This window comes from Manacus vitellinus, unplaced genomic scaffold, assembly GCF_001715985.3.
Source record: "Manacus vitellinus isolate BGI_N305 unplaced genomic scaffold, ASM171598v3 scaffold_112_pilon, whole genome shotgun sequence".
NCBI lineage: Eukaryota > Metazoa > Chordata > Aves > Passeriformes > Pipridae > Manacus > Manacus vitellinus.
Window position 1 is genome coordinate 578,219 of NW_021938853.1, and position 22,315 is coordinate 600,533.

Here is a 22,315-nt window from a genome sequence, read left to right on the forward strand (position 1 = left end):
CATGGGTGACTTGGAAATTCCATTTTATACAAACAGCTCAAAAAATACTGGGAGTGAAGTATGGTGGGAAACACTGCTCATGTTGGGAGTTACCGCACGTGGAGGAACAGGAGGAGCAGGTCAGTGCACACCTCCAGAGAAAAGCACACCCCCCCTTCCCAAAAAAACATACAGCAGCTGGTTACGGAAAGGTAATGTCCACAGAATTAAGTTTTTCATGCTATTCTACTTTCCAGTACTCTCAAAGCCATGTGCCATAGCCAGGTGGGGAAGGCTGAGGTATATTCAGAGATATCTGCACCCAGAGGAAAATCAATCTCTGTAAAGGGCTTTTTTTTTTTTTTTTGGTTTTGGGGTTGTTGTTGTGTTTGTTTTTTTTTTTTGCACAAATCAGGTGCCACACAGGAATTTTCCCCAGCTCCCATTGCTTCCAATTGATCACAGACCACTAATGATGCCTCCGTTTTTTAGGCACTTCTTTTCCAAGGGAAAAGTTGTCGTTTGATTGAACCCATTTTTGCATTCTGGCCCACCCCACCCCCTCCCCAACCTCCAACCAGAGTCAGGGAACAGTTTCTCCTCTAAGTCTAATTGGGGTCTTTTTTTCCCCCCTATGGATAATATCCACAACAAAGGAAATGTTTAATTAAAGAGAAACAGCCTGGCTTGGCAGTTTTGCAAGACAGAAGATGGCTCCTTAGTATTTAAAACTAATTTCACAATTTAAATTGGACTTTTTTTTTTTTTAAAGTATACGAATGAGACATAAATATAGGCTTATCAATCTGCTTAAAAATTTCATTCACATCATGGAAAATGTTTTTCATTTATTAAAAATATCACATTTGGAGACTAGAAACAGTAAAGTGCATGAAAAGTTTCAAATAGAAATTCAAGAAAATCTTATAGCAGCAAAAAAGCAGAATAAAGAAAAACTTAAAAACACAGACACGACCTTTTCCTATCACTGTGCCTTTTTTTTTTTTTAAACATTAAGCAGCCAAACAGGTTTGTGTTTTGTTTTGTTTTGTTTTTTTCAGAAAATTGCATCATGTTTAACACCTCTTCAGGCACAAGGTTTTGAACTGGCCACCCAGAGCATTAAAAGGAAGGAAAAAAGGATTTCCAACACATCCAAAGAGCATTAACAGTTGGGAAGGAACCAGCAGCTTTTTAATTCAACCCTGACCGACAACAGCTCCCAAATAAATTGGCATCAGGAGGATGTAGAGCTCGAATTTGATCACAGATATTTGGCTATCTTTGGTTTTCTGATAGTAGTGAGACGAGGGGCAGGGCCACGCCGCCAATCATTTATAGTCATGTATTAAGTGCTTCACTAATGTGCAAATTTTATGTTGGATGCAGAGTTCGGTCTCTGTTTTGGGTTCAAACAAACAGTATTTCTAATATTCTTCCTACAAAACAAGCATCTCTAGTTTTGCTTTTCTTTGTCTGAAAAGGTTGGCTCATTTCGCCACGTTCTGGAAAAAAGCATTACCTTGAAATATGTTAAATGCCAAGTTATTAATCTCATTTGTCCGTTTAGAAGTGCAGCTTCCTACTGAAAAGAAAAAGCCAGTTTAAAATAAAATAAAAAAAAAAACCCAAACAACCCAAAACAAAAAATTAAATTAAAAACCTGGAAAGGGGAATAATACTTTGGTTCCAGCCCTAGTGCCAAATGATACCAATATGCACCAAAATGTGCAAAAATCTCATATCAAACACATAAGGAAAAAGGAGCTCGAAGCAGCAGCTTAAGGTTGGCCATACTTCACTCCTATATACTTGGATTTACAACTGTACAGGTCCGTGGGAACAGGTCCGTGCCCTTCCAGGGGCAGGGCGGCACTACCTCCGGCTCGGGAGGTGCACCCCGTTGACGAGAGGCAGGAGTGGAGGGTGGAGTTCCAGCTGGGTGAGCAGGGAGAAGTGGTCGGAGGGGATGTGGGGGTGTGGGCACCCAGTGATGTTGTTGTCCACCAGCCACTGAGGGTCCAAAGGCCCCAGGACTCCGAGCACGTTCATGTGGGTGTTGGAGTAGAAAATGTAGTCAATCACACCCTGCGGAGAGAGGGAGAGACACCGGCGTGAGAACGGGGACTGGCGAGAGGCACCGCCCTGGGACTGAGGTAAGACATCCATTCCCATTAAACCACTGGCCATAGCCAGGCTGGAAGCTCAAAAATTCCAGGAAACCATAAAGCTGCGAGCGGCAGGAACAGCACGAGTAGGAAGCAGCAACGAAGCGCTTACAGGGGCTGAGGGAAAGACACCCAAGGGCCAGGGAATTAAGACAAATCGCTGCTTACTTTGAAATCAAAAGTGTAATTGGTGTAAGGCATCAAGTTGTTCTCGTAGGCGCTCTTGAGCTGGAAGCCGTGCGTGATCCTGCCTTCGGAAGCTCCGTTCTTCCCGTTCCCACTGAAGTTCATGAGACACTCGTTGTAACGCAGCTCCTTGAAGTCCTTGTGGTTGTCAGCCACTATGCCGTTGCTTAAGTATTCCACCACACCTGTTGGCAAGGGGATTTAGGGACACAGGGAATGTTGGCCTCAGAGTTAAAAGCCAAAACACCACTAAGACATGTCAGGACATTGGAAAAGATGTTAACTAGCAAAGAAAAGCCCTCTCCTTAGGAAGTTTTTATCAGGAACTCGCACGTTTCCTACTTGTTATTGCTTCTCCAGGCACGGGGATTTATTTAATGATTTATTTAAGATCTATTTGTGCTTTCCTACCCTTTTGTGGGTACCACCAGCTTTCCTGGAGCATAGAGCCGACTACAGAAAGCAGGTGACTCAACCAGAGGACTCACAGTCTCTCTATTCAGATTCCAAAGACAGCTGTTCCTAGGGGAGCTTTCATCCATACCTACCCAGGGAAGTGGAAACCGCCCCGTCACCCTCAGAGGAAAACGAGGATTCAAACGCTCTAAAAGGCAAGTTAAAAATGAAGGTGAGTGTTACCTGAATCAGGCAGGGAGTTGAGATCCGCACACAGCACCAGAGGGATGGAGTTCAGATCTGCTGTCGGGCTGCTGGGCCTGCTCGAGGCTTTCTCCAGGATGTTTTTCAGTTCCGAGACAAACATCATGGTCTGGATGAGTTTCACATCTGAGTACTCGGGGTCCCAGTGCATGTGGGCATTGGCCACGATGAGCAGCTGCTTGTCCACGTGAAGCGATTTCATACCTGGACAGACAGGTACAATTCTGGCAGTGAAAGGTTGCTCCCACCTGTTAATCCTCGGGGTGTAGCTACTCAGGGCTCAGTGTCAGACACACCATCAGATGGATGTGTTTTCATTGCTCAAACCTGCTGATATGCCTGCAGAATGTACCTGGGTGCGAAACACTGTCGCTGTTTTTACTGTTTACCTGAGCTGCAAGGTGGGGCACAAAGTCCCAGGCAGCTCCTTCCAGGCCTGGAATTTAGCTGTTCTCTTCCTTTGAAGCCATCAAACCCCAGCCACGCAGACAGAGCAGGGTGGCAATTTTATCTATGTTGGAATTGTCTGCTGCATCTTGATCAAACTTAATGAAAATGTGACAGTCAGTCAATCAAGAGGCAGGAAAAGATACCTGATAATCTCCTTCTTCCACATCAGTATGTTAGCACTGACATCTAATTACTGGGGGAGGGTGGAAGGAGTCAATCAAGGGGAGAAAAAAGAGGGTTGAAAATAGAAGTTGAACATTATTGTCAACCACCGGTAAGAGCAAATGTGTGTAAATACAGTGGCCTTGGGAAAGCTGAGTTGTTCAAGCAGAATTTAACAAAGTAAGGAGGGACAAAAGCTTGGGAATAGTATTCTAGGAGATGGATTTACTAGAAGTAACTCGTGCCTTTCCGTGGAACCGAATAACCCCTGGAAACACCACCACGGCCATACTCACTTGCTCCAAATAATTCCTTGTGCACCTCCAGCACCACGGCGACTCCGATGTTGTCCTTGGTCATCACTCTGTTCAACATGGCTTCCGAACCTTCCGAGTTGGCCATGGCCACCTGGTTGAACTCCACCGTGTGCTTCTGCACCAGCGTGAACCTGAGCCAACACAGGGAACCACCTGTCAGCAGGGGTGACCCACAGCCCCCGTGGTGCCACCGTGTGAAACCCACCACTTGTCTGTTCTCACAGCCCTCCCTCCGTCCCAAACCACTCCAGCTGTTTCTAGACGTGATCCGAAAGGTGTATTTTTGCTTCCGGAAACAGCGAAAACTCCCAAAGGGAGCTCAGGCTTTGGGAGACTTCATCCTAATCACTGAGAACTGTTCTGAGGTTTGAACTGTTTTTAAAAAGCTGCTCCTGCCCTTTACTTTTCAGTTTTGAAGAATATGGCGCAGCCATCCACATGCTTTTTCTCCTGCTCGGACATGATTTTGGCACGTGACTTCGGAGAAAAGAATCCGTCGTATCCCCGTTCCTTCAAGGCTGGCAGAAAAAGGGTGAAGTATTGCTCTGTTTCCACTTCCTGGAATTGAACACAAACACCTCAGGCTGAGAAGTGAAGGGGAACCCTTCCACGTGCCCACCTTGGCTTGCGGTCAGGAGCTCCCACCGGAGCGAAGAGCTGCTGTTTGCACAAGCCATGTCACTCCCTACACTGGGAGTGCTTCCTGCTGGGAACTTGTCTGCATCCCTGGACACCCTGGGATCCCTCCCAAAGGTGAAGTGAGAGGTGTCTTTGGAATAGCAGGAGATTACACCTGGTATTTTTGACACTGGAATGCAGACACCGTCCTGAGTTAACATCTGGGAGAGGCTGACAGATATCCAGGAGGGACTGATATTTCACCTGGGAGCCCTTCGGCACAACGGTCTCTCACCGCTCTGGAACGAGACCTTCTCTTTGTGGTAACATTTGGGCTCCCAGAGGATTTCAGAGGTTGATCCCACAAGCACAGAGCTTGTATTGGGAAGCCCTGGAATTTGGTATCCAGCAGGTGACTATGATGTTCTCAAGGGAACGCTTAATTCTAATTTAATGAACATTTAATTCATGTTTTCTGCTGCTGATGGAAAATGCAGTTATTTTCCAGTTACCTGAAGACTAATGATATCTGCATCACAGTTGACGATTTCTTCCATGATTCCCTTTTTCCTGTACTCCCAGTTGAGTGCCCAGGATGGGCAGTAGCCATAGAGCTGCCGGGTGGCGTATTTATCACACAACACATTGTAACACATAACTGTAAATGAAGCTGGAGGGAAAGGAAGAAAGAAAGGGAAAGGTTATCAACCTCTGAAAATTACAATTATGAACTCTTTCGCTTGGGCAAGAGTGGTTGGAAGAGTTATGACAAAGCCTAGTACAGAAAAGAAATACCAGCATCCCAGTCAAATGACAAAAATTGTATTTACAGCACAGCCATACGTTAATTGTTCCAGCACAAATGAACACAAATTGCTGTTTTCACTCTGATCCAGGAAAATGAAGCCCAAGGCGAGTTTTTCAGTGTGGTGTTGTGTGAACACAGGAGTAAGAACCACAGAGTTACCTGAGGGCAGAATTTGGTCTCGTTCTTTTAAAGTAATCCATGGCCTTGGAGGCAGCTGCTCTGGATGAACTACAAAAAAAATTAAAGCAGTGATTAATTCAGGGTTTCTGTTTGTAAGTTGTAATTTTTAAGTCAAAATGTGACTGAACAGTAATGTGCTTTGTACCCCCAACTCCCCGAGTCTTTTTATGCTCCAGGGGAGGTGAAAATCATTTAAATGACTCTAGTAAGAGAAAAATTGTCAGTTGTAAGATTCATGACTGGTTTTGTCTCTTTTTTTCAGATTTAGAAGCACCACCGAAATATTCCTGCAGCTTGAATAATCTCCTTAAGAAGGAGGGGTAAATCCTGGTGTGCTTCAGACATCCCTTCTCCAAGAACCTTGCCCTATATCCATCATCCCTGCAGCTGGGGGACATCAAGTGGCAAAGCAGAAGGCCCAGTCACAGAACCAGAGAGCAGGATTTAAGTCAGGTACTGGATGTTAATGGCTTTGGTGTTTCTCAATCTAAATTTGACATTCTGTGTGCATTCAGATGATCACTTTTAGGGGGAACTACCAAAACGGCTTCAGCAAAGAAAACTTTGCACTGGGTTGGTAACTGAAGGGTTTCAAGCAGAAACCAGTGGGAGCAGCTGGCTGTAACACGGGAGAAGCTCAGAAAATCCATGCCAGCCTCTTGCAGGGTGTGTGAGGGTGTGTTTGTGGGCATGACTGGAGCCAACTGACAAGAACGCTAAAGCAGGTAGGAAACACTGCAGTGGATCAGAATCTTGTTTTAGCAGCAAACTCTACTTTTAAATCCCCCTTGTCCACCAGATCTGTAGGGGCTGTACCTGCTAGATTGTCAAGCATGTAGTTCAGTAGCTTTCGGGTTCCGTCTGGATCCTGGTAGAGGCTGAGAATATCTTGGGATAAAGGATTGCCTGCCAACAGCAGAAAACAGCAGCGGGGTGATGAGTGTAATATCTCACATGAACTGTCAAAAAGCCTCGAGGTGACAGACAAAGCTTTTGAGCCCAGACCCCTCAGGAATTCCTGAGTACTTGTAGGATTATGGAACTGGAAGGAGCTCACCTTTCAAACCCAGGGTTTGTAGCTGGAAGAGCCGTCCAAGTTCATAAGGCAAAACCCGTAACAGATTGTTATTTAAAAGCAATTCCCTGCAGCAAATGCAAAAACACTTTGGGTGAGTATCACTGCACAAGAAAACTCCTGATGCACTGTACGCTGCTCATCTTCGAAGAGGACATTTTTCACCCTGAATTTATTATGGAAAGATATGCCAATCTTCCTGTGTCAAAGTACAGGGGAAATACACTCATTAGGGGGGGAAAAAAAAAAGCCACAAAACCTGCAAAACACAAAATGAAACCAAGGAGAATTTAAACTGCAGGCAATCACCAAGCCTCAAAGAATGTTTCAGAGCAGAAGACTTACAGTGATACAGAAGACTTACAGCTTACAGTGATGTATCAGTGATCAGAAAAGAAGGGCAGTGAAGCCAAAAGTAATTACTAGAACTGAAGCTCTGCACCAATCTGGAATTTTTCAGGATTGTTTGGAACACAAGAACAGAAAGCAAACTGAAATTCTCGCTCCCGATCCCATGATACAAAATTTTGAGAGGTCAACCGGAATAACTCCTCTCACCTGAGAGACACCATGTTTCCTAGTTCTGCTGGTAAACTTCTGAGTTTGTTGGATGACAGATCCAGGTAAACCAGATTGTGGAGCTTGGCAATATCAGGTGGAATGCGAGTAAGATTGTTGTCATTGAGGTGCAGAGCCGTCAGGTGCGTCAGCGACCAGAGCGACGAACTTAAGCTCCGCACTCTGCCTGGAAGAGAAGAGCAAGGAACCACCCCTTCACTCTGGAACCATCGGATACAAACTGCAGGGGACGTCAGAATGATGAGATTTCCAGTCTGGAAGTCCAGTGCCCCTCTTCCTCCCCCAGAAAAACCACGTTCACAACAGGATGCCCTGTCTGGAAGCGTCTGCTGTGATCTGGGGCAGCAACAACCGGAATTCAAACCCAAACCAACTCACCTGAGATCTCCAACTCAGCCCAGTGTGACTTCTTCCCGTTGGCTACCTCTTCTGCTGACATGATGGTGTAAATTCTGCGAGGATCTGGAGGATCATATTTTTCCTTTGGCATCCCTGTTAGTCTGAAAGACCACCACAAGCGTTACCATCTGCCACTCGACAGCGCTCCTTCATCGCCCTGCCCCGGGGACACTCGGCAATAACACGTCCTGGAGTTCATGTCTCATGTTCGTTAGCTCCCTTTTCCCATTAACTATCCAGCTTTTCTCTTTTGTGCTTCTTCGTGTTTGGGATCAGCCAAGACCTTTCCACTCCTAATGACCCAGGAGCTCAGGTAAAGTTCTTGTTAGTTCTGGGCACACGGGGCTCCAGCCCAGTGCAAAACAGGAATATCAGATGCACTCATGTCCTAAGGGTACACCAAATTCATCCCATCTCATTGTCCTGACTCTAGTCAGAAGGGAGCTCCAATGTCCCACTCAAAAATATCAGGAGAGATTTTCTTCCTATACCTCCCCAGACCGTTGTGCTGAGCAGGACTGGGTGTGTTTGGTTATAAAACACAAGCTTAGGAGAGTTTGCTGTTTCCTGGTCTTTTCTTCCCCAGACACACAAAATCCACAAGCCTCGATTTTACACAAATCCAAAGCAGCTGCTCCACAGGATGCAGCTTTTCCCCCACACCTCTCCTACAACTGGCTGCAATAGCTGTGAAGCTCTTAAAACAGCTACATTTGAGGAAACAAGCTGAGGTTTTTTTCAGCAAGTCCAACTAAAGAGACATCCCACAGACCCTTTACGAGCGTACAGCACTGCAGTTTGTTCCAGCTGACGCAGGCAGCCGAAGCCGCGCTCCGGCATCGCACGGCAGCGGGAGCTGGCAGGGCTGTCCCCTGAGAAGGGTCTTGGTTACAGGTCTGCTGCTTCCTTCCCGAATGCCCAGGGAAATTCCAGGGGCAAATGCGAGCCCCACATCTAATTATAGCCCCCTGCTATTTCCAGGTGAAGTCACACGGCGAGGAGAGCCACGGGATAAGAGGATTCTGCGCTCACACCGCCCGGAGCGGGGCCGTGAATGAACGGGTTACTTAAGGACAAGGGATTAGACCCGAAATCCTTCTCTCCTCGTCCCAGAACCCCAAAATCAAACAACACAAACAGGCCTTTCCCAACACAAACAGGCTGTGCCTTGGGAGTGCTAAATCTCTGGTGCTTGGGTTTTGCTGGATTTATCTTCACTCTTCAACAAGTGCATGTGCAGAAGAGGGGAGCACTTGAACAGATTTCTAAGGGGAAATGCAAAAGCTCTGAGGGGGAAAATGGAGCAGAAAGTCAGCAAAGGGTTTATGGCAGAAGGGAGCTTTTACAATCTCTGTGTCTTAATCATCAAACATTTGAACTGATCCAGGTGGGTCTTAGTTTTGCTGTTTAATCTGTCACACTCGAAACAATCTGTACTTTAGCACATCTGGACCCAGGGCATGGCAAACTTTGCTGTCCAGCTCCCAGGATCTGGGCAAGTGCTGCGTGGTGGAAGTCCCTAAACCCACGGTGGTGAGACCATCTGAGTCACCCAGTGCTCACGCCCAGCAGCCCAGAGATGAGCACTGCCCAGGTGACACCATCCGAAAGCTCCGGGACTGCAGTTTCCTCCCTGGCAGGGCACCCAATTAAATTATGTTGAAGTATCACTCATTAAGACAAGTGCTCTGCCAATTCAGAGTGATTTGTGGCTGTCAGAGGCCTTCCAAAGAAATGAGCCCTGAGCTGTGAGGCAAAGACACGCACATTTTTCAGCTGTTACTCACTTTAATATGGCTTTGAAATCGCAGTGAGTCAAACAGGCAGCAGTGTCATTGCCACAGTTACAGAAAAGGGAAAACAAACCTGAATCAAATATACTTTTTTTTTTCTTCTACATAACAGCAACATTGAGCAAGACTTGAAAGCCACTATGTGTATTTCTTTTTTTAGGCAAAAAACGAATTTCGCCTCGTTCCCATCTCCCACCCTGCTTGTCCTGGAACTAAAACAATATCCAGAAATCCCAGCCTGCTTTTGCTCAGTCTTCAGGGAGCTACACTGAGTTCCCTGAATCAGTTAATCCCAAAATCAGATGCGCATGAGTGCAAATTTTCGCTGGCTTTTCTTCTAAAGGCTCGCCTTGGAAAACTTCAGATTCTAAAACCTGCTCTCTGCTACAGATCTAGTCATGTAAACGTATAGTGTGACCCTGATTTCGTGTAAATCAAACACAAAATCTCTTTCTGATTTTGTGTAAATTAAAGAAAACCTGAAGTTGACAACACCGGTGCATTAGTAAGAACAATATTTAAGCTCTGGGGGTTCCTAACATAAGTCTTTGGGTCCAAGTCCATCCCCAAAAACCTGAAGCTCGCTGGCAGAGCAGGATTACTAAGTGTGGTCCCAGGTGAGCTTAAGCAGCCCTATCTTAGGTGTATATAAGAAGGGCCAGGGGCAGGTCCTGGGTTTGCCAGCAGTAGGCCTGTGCCCGCTTTTTTTTTTTGACTTCTGTTTTTTTTATGCTGTTTTACTGACTGCTTTTTTTGTGTATGGCCCACGCTGACTATCATTTAAAGCCTGGAAAAAAAAAAGGCATAATGGAACAGTACTGAAGGTGTGGAGCGTCAAAGAAGAAAGGCTGAGCTGCGAGGCTGCACCACAGGCTTTTTAATCTGAAGGTATGTTTTTCTGGGCAACAAACAACAGGAGCTTCTGGGTTTCAGACAAGCAGTCCCTTCCCCAGGGAGGGTAGAGGATGCATTTCTTAAATTACAGTGACTACAACGCGTTTTGTTTAAGCTCTTTCATACCTCAATGCATAAATGAATTGCCTGTCTCTAACGAGGAAGCAAATGGAAAAGAGCTGTGGCTGCATCTCCCTGCAGCCCTGTGCTCACGGATGTCTGGAACAACTCCAAACCCTCCCTCCAGCAGAGTGACATTCTTTGTGATCCTTTTTTTTTTTTTTTTTTTTCCCCAGCCTCTGTATATGGATGAGTCAAAGTGCTGAAGCATTTTGAAAACTATGCAGCAGACAGCCCTGAATCACTCCTCCTTCCTCTGCGCCGGCCAGCCCCTTCCATAGGGTGAGCCCTGCCAGGAATCACCGGTGCTGACGGGGCGGGAGCGTGTGCGTGTGTGTACACACGGGCACGTGTTGTTTAACGCCGGGAAGTCGGACTGGGAGCCGGAAAACATTTTTATCTGTTGATCTATGATGTGAATATCTGTTTACGTATTTTGTAAGCAGGCCCGAACGGCTGCAGAGGGAGAGGAGAAAGGCTCTTGTCTGCACTAAGAGTGCTCTGCTTTCAGGAGTGTGTGACAAAAGTCTCCCCGTTCTGGCCTCCCTAAGGAGCTGAGAAGCACAGCCAATACCCACTAATACAAAAACTGGCTTAAGTACTCTGGGAGGGGGGAAGGAAAATCAGGAAAATAAGGTCTTTTTTTTTAAGGGTATGTTAGGGGGATTTTAAAAAACACTAGTAATAGTGGGATATGTATAGATGTGTTAGCTTAAGGTAAACTACTTTGTATATCCATATATATGGTATCTACTGTGCATATACCAGCAGGAAAATATTGAGGAGTGGGGAATTTTGATAGCCTTTTGCTTGGATCTGAGCCTTCTTCATGGTTCTTCCCTGCAGGAATGTGTCCAGCCACCTCTGTGTCCGCTGTCTCTATCAAGAGCCCAACGAGCACCCAGAGTGTACCATCCCAGGTAACTCTCTCTTTTCAGTTTCTTATTCCAAGTAACCTGTTTGGGAGCAAAGATTAGCAGGGAAACAAATACAAATGCCTCCTCGTGGGTTTTAAATAAAAAAAAAAAAACCAAAAACAATTTCTGAGGAGATTTCAAACGATCTTAGAGGAAAGTATAATCAAAGTACATAAATAGAGACTCCTTGGCCATGAGTAAGTATCCTACAAACAGGAAGAGAGTTAAACATCTTTGCAACCCTCAGGTTCAGCCTTTCAGTTCCTTAACTTGAAGCTTTTGGGGATCTCTGTACTGGTGCTGATAGGATGGAGAGCTGTTCCTCTCAGGTGTAATTGGCCAGGATGTTTGTGCTGGGAAGGAGAAGGGAACAGACTCAATCCTCTCTGGCACAGAGCACAGGGAAATAAAAGTTGGTGGTGGGAACAGGGACAGGTAAGAGGTAACCATGAACCTGCAGCTGGCAGTAAATTCAGCAGTGGTGGGATCTCAGGGGGCTTCCTGTTATCACTCCAACAAAGACCATAAAAGGCCAGAGAAACAGAGCAGTCATAGAAGCAAACCCTGGAGAAAACCATTAAAAGCCAAGGGGAGGAGCGGGAAGGGAGGGAACGAGCTGTATTTGATTAATTCTAGAGCCAACTGGCACACACTTGATGGAAATGTTAATTGTCCTACTGACATATACCCACTAGTTATTCCCCCCTTTCCTCATCTCCTCTAAATGAAGCACAGACTCTTTTCTTAAATCACAGGTAACATAAGAATATCCAGGTTTCCACCCTTCCTCTTCCTCCGTGTCACACCCCCACTTATAAGAACAGCTGAACTATTTACTGCATGGCAATACTAAATAGCATTACGTAGGGAATTTTTATTTCTGTACTTAGTTAACATTCAGTTTTCACTCCAAAAGAACAGTTTCTGCTCTGCTGGAAGTAGCCAGTTACCTCTCATTGTGTGCGTGGCAGCTCCTGAATATCTGCACCGAGTCACAGAGTGATACCTGCCTTTGTCTGCAGATGCCTTTTATACTTTTATGCTTTCAGAGGAGCTCTTGGGGCTGGTTTACATGCAAACACGGGGCAGGTCACTCCCAAAAAGTAAGGCTCTGCTTAACAGAAATGCTGACAAGGGGCTATTATAGAGCAAGAAGCGTTTCAACAGCCAGCCTGTAAATAAATCTAATCAGAAGCCCCCAAAGGGCTGGTTTAAATAGTATATTTATTTATTTACACGAGTATCTCGCAGTGTTCCAGAGAAATGACCCATTTGCAATGCTGCTCCAGCCCCTGGAGAGTGCTGGGCTTCTAATGAGATCCAGGACAGAGTGGCTTAAAGGATTAGGAACTGAAGTCACTGGGAGCGTGGGGAGGGAAGCAGCCAGTGCCGGATCAAGACAAAAACGCTGTCCTGGGCTGTGGGCACGGGGCAGAGCTTAAAGCGGGTTTTCCTAGGACTGGTTTGACAGCCAGAGGACTGGGGAGACAGAAAACTCCCAGCGGCCAGAGCAGAGTAAACTCCAAAGTGTTGATGTGTGTGAAAGTCCCTCGGAGCCGTGAGGGAAAGAGCTGCTTTATTGACAAGCCTGATCCGACAGCCATTCAGTCACCGCTTAGGAATGACAAAGACCCTGCTCAGGTTGCTGCCAGCCAACACCTTGTCTCATTCAACTCCTCGGGATCAATAACTGGAGAGGAGTCAGCTATCGACCTATTTTTTGAGGGAAAACTCCACCGGAATCATGAATCGGTAAACGGGGAGCGGCCTTCTCAATGAACCTTTCTTTAAAATACAGCTGGAATCATCAATAACCTTTCATCCCTCAAAGAAAAGTTTGTGCTAGGAGAAAAGAAATGAGATTATTTCCACGGCCACGACGTTATATTCCCCTTTCAGTGGGAGGCTGCCAGCACTTTCACAAAATAAGCAAAGCCCAGCAACACTTCAGCTACTCTCCCTCCACGATTGAGAGATAAGGCCCGGCTTATCACCCACAATCTATTCTTCCCAGCAATAATTAACAGCCTGCCACCATAAAAACTCACTGCAGACAGCTTTAAAGTTACAAGGCCTGCCCTGTTCAGCTACAGGTAGGTTTGGATGAGTCAAGATTTTAAAAGAAAGGAAGACAAAGGAAAAAAACCCAAAGGAAAATGTACACACCAATAGTGGAAACTGTTTTGCAATCGTTGGCACAAGAAATGAGCCCAGTTTGAACAGGCCACAGGATGCTGCCCCAGTGCTCAAAGTAGCTGGGCTTGTATGCTCAGGATAAGAGGGAAGGGATCTGTTTAAAACAAAGTAGTTTATAGGTATAAACCCTGTTCTGCATAGGGTATATTTAAATGTACTTTGCTTTTTAAATCCAGGAAGTAAAAAAAGCTTGTCTGATAGCCTGAGCAAAGCATATTATTTGGATATCGAAAGACTGTTCAGCTGCTTCTGTATCTGATGATCCCAATCTTTCCCACGAGCATCTACACCATACTTAAACTCCCAAATAGAATCACAGACTGGTTTGGGCTCCAAGCCCCTTCCATCCTGGCCTTGGACACTTCCAGGGATGGGGCAGACACAGCTTCTCTGAGCAACCTGTGCCAGAAGAGATGTTGAACCTGTGTGGGTTCCTCTGTTCGGCCACTCAAAGGGATTTCACCTAAAGCCACGAAAAAACTTTGGCAAGTTTTGCTGAAGGTTTTCAAGCAGGTTGGTTTTCTGATATTTCTCAATATACTGGCAGGTGAGAAGTTAATTGCAGAGTTCTCTGAAAGGAAGTTAAAGAAGAGAAATACAGTCCAAGCCATCCTGCTTTAGAGAAATGGAGTGTAGAACAAGAGCACAGACCCAGTGGTACGTGCAAGAGGCAGGTATGGATTCAGGAATGCTGAAGCCTTGTTGACAGCTTCAGGTTTTAAACCACATAATTTTCCAAGTAGAAAATGCCTGTGAGTTATACTCATCTCCCCCACGTACATGTCCAGGGTTGTTTTGTCCAGACCTGCCATGAAATAAATGGCCAGTGATTTAAAACTGAACTATTCCACCTGCCCAGACAGTACCTGGAAGCAAGCAGAAAAACACCTCGCAGTTCAGCACAGGACTAGTCTCAAACCTCCCGGTCTCAGAATACTTAATAGATGTGCTTCTCTCGCCCACTCAAAATATTCCTAATTTGTCTGGTGAACTCCACTCCCTCACAGCCTTTTGCTGGAGACTAAGGAGGAGAAGGAAGAGGCTCCTTGCACAGGTACAAACATGTGCCTGCAGACGGAACTGCTCCCAGTGGTAAAATGCAGTTTGGCCGGAGGAAGAACTGCAAGCCAAGGGCCAGCTGACAATGGGAACCCGGCTCTTCCTGGCACCTGGGACTGTGTTCTGGTATGTGAGAAGTCATCTGGCCCCGCTCTCCTTTTGCTTTCTTAACTTTCCAAAACAAAAAGGGATTCAGAGGAAAGGCGTTCACAAGTGGAAATTTCGGCGGGGCGGGGAATTCATCCTGTGCTGGCTCCTTCCAGGGCCAGCTGGAAATCAGCGGGGCAGAAGAAAGAGAAATTGAGTTTTAAGCTATAGAGGAAGCAGGAGCAAGTTTGCTGGAACTCCTCTCAGTACTGCCCCGATGGGCTTTTTCCTGCCCGGTGCTGCAAGTTCCACAAGGCCCAGAAAATGTGGAAAGGAGTGTTTTCTTTTACCTGGAGAGGGCAGGGACTGAGCAGTGCATTCCAATACGTGCTCCAACAAGGAGAGAGCGAACCAGCTCTTTGGAAAGGCCAAGAAAGGCTGGCAGTTCCACAGGGCTGGCAGTGGTTCCTGTCTGTGCTGATCCCCATGGATGACTGGGTGACACCTTCACATTTCCTTGTGAGAGTTTAAATTCTGCTCCAGCTCCCAGCCTGGAGCAGGGAGAAGAGCAAAGGATATTCTCCACGTGGAAAAAAGAAAAGCTAAACACCTGCAGAAGCAAGTCTTCAGCGCTCTCTCTAGATTGTTCCTAAAGCCAAGCCAGAGCCTTTTGAGAGGGCCTTTAGATTGATTTCTTGGGAAGGGGAAAAAAAAAAAAGAAAGCAAAACTAATTTGTGATTAGAAGGCACAAAGATGTTCACTCAGATGGAAGCATTCCTGAAAAGCGAGGGGGAAACTCATTCATTCAGCTGCCCTAGAGGGTAAACAGTGAACTTGAGCACCATCCACAAATCCCGACCAAAAGCTTATGGTTTTTGTAGTTCTCTTTGTACTTGTGAAATCTGATGGACTGAAAAAAAAATACGTTTGACACCAAAGCAAAGAGGGGGGTCCCTCTGCAGCAACACGAGGCTAAACATTCCTCCCTCTCCTGCACTTTGTGGAGCTGCCTCAGCCCAAAAATATTTTTTGGCCTTTACAAAAAGCATTTCAGATGTTTAATTGGGTCTTTACTTTCAAGCAGTTGGAAGCAGCAGTCCGGGGAGCTGCTGACTTGTAGCAGCAACTGTGGATGAAGGATCCTTAATCGGGAGCTTTGGTTCGTATTCCCATTTCCAACACAGCCTCCAGAGACCACGGGTGTGTGCATAACTTGGGAAGAGGAAAGGCTCCACAGGTAAATCATAAATGCCATTAACCACTTACATCAGGAAATGCCAAAGCAGGGGTGGACACACACACAGAGCCTTATCTGCTCCTTGTTTACAGGTGCAGGTTACAAGGTGAAGTTAAACTACTGGTGTGCGAGACACCCGACAGCTCAGGGGGGCTCTGTCCCATTCCTTGCTGCAGCTTCCAAAATCCCTCTGTTCACTCACTGCACCTGAGCTGTGCTACAACTGCTTGGAGATGATTTTTCTTCGCCTTGGAGCATTTTTCTGAGCAATGGTCTAACTTCTCCCCTTGAGAGGGATAAAATGTGTTCCTTGTAGAACACCATATAGTGTATTTCTGCCTATCTTTAATCCCATTTCAGTGACCACTTGTCAAACTGCTTTCTGGTGGTGTCTGAACACTCCTGAAGTTGCTTTTTGGGTGATGCCCAAGAAACTGCAAAGCTTTTTCTTCTAACCAGGGCTCCAGAGAGATTTTCTTCCACTGCTCTCTGTTATTCAGAGTAAGTTCAGCTTGGGTTGAGGAGTTTTTTTGGGGTAGAGTGGGGTGGATTTTTTTTCTTCTTCTCAACTCTCCTCATACAAGCCTTTTATGACACAGAAGGAGAGCAGCAGAATTCCAGAACTATTGTCACCACCTAAAGATCTTGATAAAGAAACACCCTAAAACAGTCTCTTTTTTTTTTTTTTTTTTTTTATCATTACAGGTGAGATGGAGAAGCTGCACAGCCAAATCACTGAAACCCAAAGAATTAATCAGGTGAAGTTACACTGTGAGCAGCACCCAAGCCTTGATTACAGCCTGTCATCAAGGAAACCACAGAACTTGGACAAAAAAAAAATATTACAAGAGGCTTAGCATTTAATGCTCTAAAGTAGTAAATCCACAGCAAATCCTCCTGAATCTAAATATGCCTAAGACATATTTTAACTTATTTTTTAAAGTTTTCTCGAATGCCATCTTACACTCCCAAACTAAGCTCCACTGTTGCTTTTGCTTTCTCAGTAGTATGCAAATCGGGTTACATCCCATGCCTCGAGTGCCCTTTTGGCATCCCAAAAGCTCCTTCCAATAAACAGTAAGCAAACCATTTATTTGGATTTATCTCTCTTTTTAAACTCAAGTAACCTGCAAGTGTCTTCTGATAATTTTTTAGAATTTTTGGGGGGCAGTTCAAAAAGGTTTGCTTAGATATTATGCATGTTACAGATACATAATTTTACCCCTTAAAACCAGAATGACCTCCTGCAGGTTTTAGTAACAAAAAAAAAAAAAGAAATACACCTCCCCACTTGTGCACATTGAGTCTGAACAGAAAAGTCAGCAGTTGCTGTGATCTACCTAAATGTAAGTTTTAATTCTTGGTGGTTTAGATTTAAATTAAGTAGAGACTTACCCAGTGTGGAAATTAATTAATTTTTCTCCACTGGTGCCTTTTCATTTTCCTACCAGAGTCCACATGCACCTTGGGATCACCTTCTGGCTTATTTCTCCTAAGACTGGTGTGAAAGCTCAACTTGGTCAAAAGCCTGCCTGGGTTTTTGGCAAAACCAAGGATGTCAATGGAAAACAACCCCAGTCCACACGGGAAGAAAATAATCCCAGTTTTAACATGAAATGGAAGTTTTACCAATGCCTCTGGACCAAAAGAAAACAAGCAGCTTTTACATCACTTACTTCCACAAGAGAATTCCCACTGCAAACTGATGGAGCTCCTACAGATTCTGGATAGGAAGAGGAGAGCCACACACAGCAAATACACGCGGAGCAGCCGTCCCTTCCCTTCCGAGCCAGGCAAGTAAACACCTGACCACGCTACATCCCTGGAAACACGGTGCTCTACTGGCAGACAGGGAAAAACAGCCTTTAAAAAACGAAAACAAGCTCTATCAGTAAAAGTGCACTTCTGCAGATAAACTGCTCCTGCAGCTGGGACTTCTGCTGGCACAGCTCTGTCGGTCACGGGTCACACTCCGGCACCGCGCGCGCAGACAGAGCTGTGCCAGCAGAAGTTTGCCGTGCAAACCTGGGGGGAAACTCGGGAGCCGCTAACGTGGATCTGCAAAGGCCTGTGTTTTTCCAACAGTCTGACCATGAGGAGCCTGTCTTACCCCTGGCACGTGAATCTCTTGCTTCCAAGCACAGAAGAAAACTGGACTTCACACGGGAACACGGCAGTGCCTCTGAGCCATTTACACTGCACTTTATCCTTCAATTAAATACACAAACTGAGCGAGGAAGAGCCCCCGTAGGAAGGGAAGATAAAAGGGAATAAATTAAGTTGTGCTGTACTTCAGCCCTTGGAGCAGCCCGCCCTCACTTTTAATAGTAAGAAGGGAACAAAACTGAAAGTGTTTAACGGGATTTGTTTAGCAGACAGCAGAGCATTGCAGAATTTCCACCGCTCTGTGAAACCCAACAGCTGAACTGTAACAGGACTTTTGGCATCTTCAGAAATCCCCGGAGGAGATTTAATGCCCGAGTTGGTGCTCAAGCAGAAGTTCTGTTTGGGTGAGTCCACACGATACTGCGGATCGTTATTCCAGAGCACGGAGCAGCGAGATGTCAGGAGCGCGCGCTGCCCATCTGCTCCGGAGAGAAATTATAAAATCAAGCTGGAAGTAACCTCCCACCACCCTCTGGGAGGGGAAGGAAAGCCACGGAGAAGGGCTACGTCCAGGAAGTTGGGTCAGGCTGCGGCGCAAAGCAAACCTCAACCGTCCAGCACGTGGGAGAGGGATGTTTGGCAGCACAAATTTCCCCATTTTCCATAGGGAGAACACAGAAGTAAAGTCCCTGGCAGTCCCGCGTTTGTAGAGGCCGTGCTCCGCCTTCCTCAGAGCTTTCTGGCCCTCCAAAGCGGGACACAGCTTCTAGGAATTCCTTGGGTTGTGTCACGCTGTCGTTAGAAATAATGTACTATTTTTTTTCTTTTTAAAAATAAACACACGAACATCACTTTCATCAGCAGTCATGTCTGCGCACCCTGAGTGACTTCAGGGTGGGGTGTTCTCCCCTCCAGGTTAGTTTTGAGTGGTGGGGGAGTGTCACAGAGAGGGGAGGACACAGGTATGAATTTAACTGTAGGAAATTCCCCGCTTAACCAAGGCCACCTAGAATCTTTATCAGCAGGCCGGCTCCTGAGAAGCTGCACCTCCCCAAAACAAATACTCAGCCTATTCAAAGTTTCCAAAATGGCCCGATTAAAGCCACTGGTCTAAAGATTTCCAGAAGGTCAGACAAAAGCTGGTGGAGCAACCGAGCCCTTGGCCATGTTTACCACCAGCACTTCAGTTTAAAAACCAAGTCCCAAACTGGGACAAAAACTCCGTGTTCAGGTGTGTTCTACTATTTGCAAGCACTGTGGCCTGGGCTGGCAGCACAGATTTTATTGCAGGTGATGTTGCTGTCATCTTCCTTCTACGGGACTGCTGTGGACCACTGGGAAACCACTAGGGAAAGGTGGTGAGACTAGTGACCCTCACCACAAACATACCCTCACTCCACAAACATCCTTTGCCAAAAAACACCCTCATCAACCTCCTGGAGGGTCACCCACGGTACCAGGTGAAGGTCCCATTATGGGACGTGGGCTGGCACGGAGGAAGCTGCGGCCAAGTTCTTGTCCCACAGCCAAGCTTCACCCCATGCTTTGGGTTCACCCCATGGCCAGGATTTGCCCCACGGCCGGGATCTGTCCCGCAGCTGAGGTTCACCCCATTACTGGCGTTCACCCTGTGGCCGGGATCTGCCTCACGGCCGGGATTTGTCCCATGACCGAGGTTCATCCCATGGCCAGGATTCACACCACGGCTGGGATTCACCCCACGATGGGAATTTACCCCACGACCAAGATTTGCCCCACGACTGGGATTCACTCCATGTCTGGGATTCGTCCCACGACTGGGGTTTATCCCATGGCCAGGATTCGCTCCACGGCCAGGGTGTGCCCCATGACCGGGATTTACCCCACGTCCGGGATTCACCCTTCGGCCAGGGTTCACCCCATGGCCAGGATCTGCCCCGTGATCCGTCCCACGGCCGAGATCTGCCTCACGGCCGGGACCGGTCCGCTGGCTGAGCTTCAACCCCAGGGCCCGGGGAACTCGCCGCCCGGCCGCGCTCCCCACTGTCCGGCCGGCACCCCGCAGCGCCCGCGGCATCCCCCGCGGCCGCCCCGGCTCGGCTGCAGCGCCGACCAGGCGGCTCCGGGGGCCGTCGCCGCGGGGCCGATCCGCTCCCCCCGCGGGCCGTGGCCGCGCTCCCCCTTACGCGGTTGCCGCCGCGCGGGGCCCGACATGGCGGCGGGGCCGCTCGCCGGCTCCCCGCTCACCTGCATGGGCGCGGCGGGGCGGCGGGGCCGGCGGGGCGGCGGGGCGGGCAGCAGCGGCAAGACATGGCGGGCGGCGGCCGCGGGCGTGGCGGGGACGGAGCCGCGGGGCCCGGGCGGCGACGGCGCGAGCAGGAGGAGGAGGAGGAAGGAGGAGGAGGAGGCGGCGGCGGCCGGGGAGCGGAGGGTCGGAGAAGACGTGGGGCGGGCGCGGGGAGGCGGCGGGCGGTGCCGGGGCCGCGGCGGGGGGGACGGTTGGGCACTCGCGGGGCCGTGTCACCGCGCGCGGCCGGGCGCTTGCTACCCCGCGAGGGATCAGAGAGGCCGCCTTCCCCGGCTTCACCCCTGGCTTTTACCCTGTTCCCCCCCCCCCCGCTTTCAAAGCTGTCACCGTCAGCCGGGACGTGGCGTGGGCTTGGCTTCGCGGGCCGCTCGCCCCCGGCGCTGCGAGAGGGAAGAGTCCACCTTTCCGAAGGGATTTGACAAGTCCTCGTCGGTGCCAGACGCCTTTGTTTCTCCGCAGGCGGCAGCTCCTCTGCTGGGAAGCGTGTTTTTGGCGCCCAGGTTTCAGTGGCACGGCCCCCCGTGAGTCCTGAGGGCGGCTGGAGCGGGGAAGAGCAGGTAAATGTCGCCCCGTCGTCTCCTGGACGCACCAGCAGCCCTTTGGGATGGACGCGAGGAAAAGATGGATTGGAAAATAAAATAAAAGCAGCACCCCGGCACGGGGAGGGATGTGGGTCTCTCTGTACCCAGGTGGGAAAGCAGTGGTAGAAAAGAAAAGCGTCAGGGAGATGGAGGGAGGGGTTTGAGGGAGCAGCAGGTGGCTGGGGGGGTGGGGGCACAGAGGGGGACAAGAGATCAGGCCTGAAGACTTTTCTTTGTAATTTTCTTTCTACAGCAGTTGCCTGGGCTTGTGCTGGACTCAAAAAACTCAAGGATGCCTGGAGAGCGGGAAGTGCCTCTGTTGGTAGGAAATGGGCTTTGGAGCAAGTGCATAATTGGGAATGGGCGCACCATCACCGTGAGCTCATGTTTCTCTCCCAAAATCCACGATCCACAGCAGAGACTTTGTGTCTAACAAGCCAGAGGCTTGCAAGGGGATTCCAGAGTCATGGAGTTAAGACTGTGAAGGATTCAGGTCGTTACCTGCACATTAAACAGTCTCCGGTTACATCTGCCACCACTGTGGGAGTCAAACATTAGGGAGTCCTAATGCCCATCCGAAATAATTCCATTTCCCACCCTATGTTTTAAACTCATGTCACTCCTCACTGAGGCTTTTTAGCCGAGCAGGGTTCCTTTTCCTCCTGTCACCCTGACAATTCCCCATCTCCATCCTTTCCCAGGATGCTGAGCATAGAGTTACATTGAACAAACATGGATCAGTTATGTTGATTCATTTTGCAGAGCCACACATGTCTGATTTAAAAATTCTTAGACATGGATTGATCAGGATCGGGATGTTTTTAGTCAAAAAAGCGCATCAGTGTTGAGTAAAGGCCCTCCCTTTAACCATTATAGTTTGTGGTATGTATCTGATAAGCTTAGGAGACAGTTAACAAAGTCCTTGCAGGTGGATGCTGCTCCACGAGTGGAGCAGTGTGGATCAGGCAACTCTTATCCCAATCCATTTGCAAGGGAAGAGGAGTGAAAATACCATTCTGGAATTACACGGGGCTCGGACGTCACATTATTAAGCGTTAACTAGATAATGTTCGCGTTAACTTGACAATGTTCACCCAAACAGACGTGGTGGAACAGGTGGAAACGCGCCCATGTCAGCGGCTCTGCCTGCCCTCAGCCGCCATGTTGGTTCGGGGGCGGGAACACCAGTTTTGTTCGCGGCGCTATGACACAACCCCGAGATTGCCCCGAGACCCCTTTCAGGCCGGTTCAGAAGCGAACTGGAGGCTTTTAACCAGCGCCCGGCAAGGGGTTACCCCTCTCCGGGCAGCGAGCACACGCCAGGAGAGGGGGAAAGCGCAGCCCCGGAACGCCAGGCCCAGGGCACGACGGGCGGGTGGACGGCAGTAAAGGGAACACCGTCCTCGGTCTCGGGGAGCGAGTTCCGCGGGGAACGCTTTGGGCGCTGCACCGCGGC

At 48.0% G+C, this 22,315-nt stretch overlaps 2 protein-coding genes and 1 long non-coding RNA gene across 4 annotated transcripts in view; 2 read left to right on the forward strand and 1 right to left on the reverse strand.

Annotated features, from left to right (window-relative positions):
- Positions 1-782: 782 nt before the first annotated feature.
- Positions 783-17,824, reverse strand: CNOT6L (CCR4-NOT transcription complex subunit 6 like). Of its 2 annotated transcripts, XM_018089043.2 has the most exons (12): positions 17,562-17,824; positions 7,561-7,682; positions 7,162-7,348; positions 6,586-6,671; positions 6,345-6,434; positions 5,508-5,576; positions 5,053-5,210; positions 4,326-4,480; positions 3,902-4,053; positions 2,973-3,197; positions 2,316-2,518; positions 783-2,067 (listed from the first exon to the last, which is right to left on the reverse strand). In XM_018089043.2, the coding sequence occupies exons 2-12, from the start codon at positions 7,670-7,672 to the stop codon at positions 1,855-1,857; spliced, it is 1,650 nt and encodes a 549-aa protein (XP_017944532.1). In that variant the 5' UTR covers positions 7,673-7,682; positions 17,562-17,824; the 3' UTR covers positions 783-1,854. The 2 variants fall into 2 exon arrangements, with proteins under 2 accessions (XP_017944532.1, XP_008922889.1); XM_008924641.2 differs by lacking the exon at positions 17,562-17,824 and having other exon boundaries at positions 7,561-7,969.
- On the forward strand, positions 14,531-16,649 carry LOC108644380. Its single transcript, XR_003916432.1, has 3 exons — positions 14,531-14,686; positions 15,733-15,885; positions 16,591-16,649. It is a non-coding gene; the product is annotated as an uncharacterized LOC108644380 (long non-coding RNA).
- A 2,358-nt stretch (positions 17,825-20,182) lies between the features above and the next one.
- The window catches only part of MRPL1 (mitochondrial ribosomal protein L1), a 6,932-nt gene continuing 4,799 nt past the window's right edge, over positions 20,183-22,315 (forward strand). The window contains exons 1-3 of the mRNA XM_029965642.1: positions 20,183-20,468; positions 20,812-20,835; positions 21,113-21,181. Of these exons, the coding sequence (XP_029821502.1) occupies positions 20,183-20,468; positions 20,812-20,835; positions 21,113-21,181 (379 nt within the window). The remainder of the gene's footprint in view (positions 20,469-20,811; positions 20,836-21,112; positions 21,182-22,315) is intronic.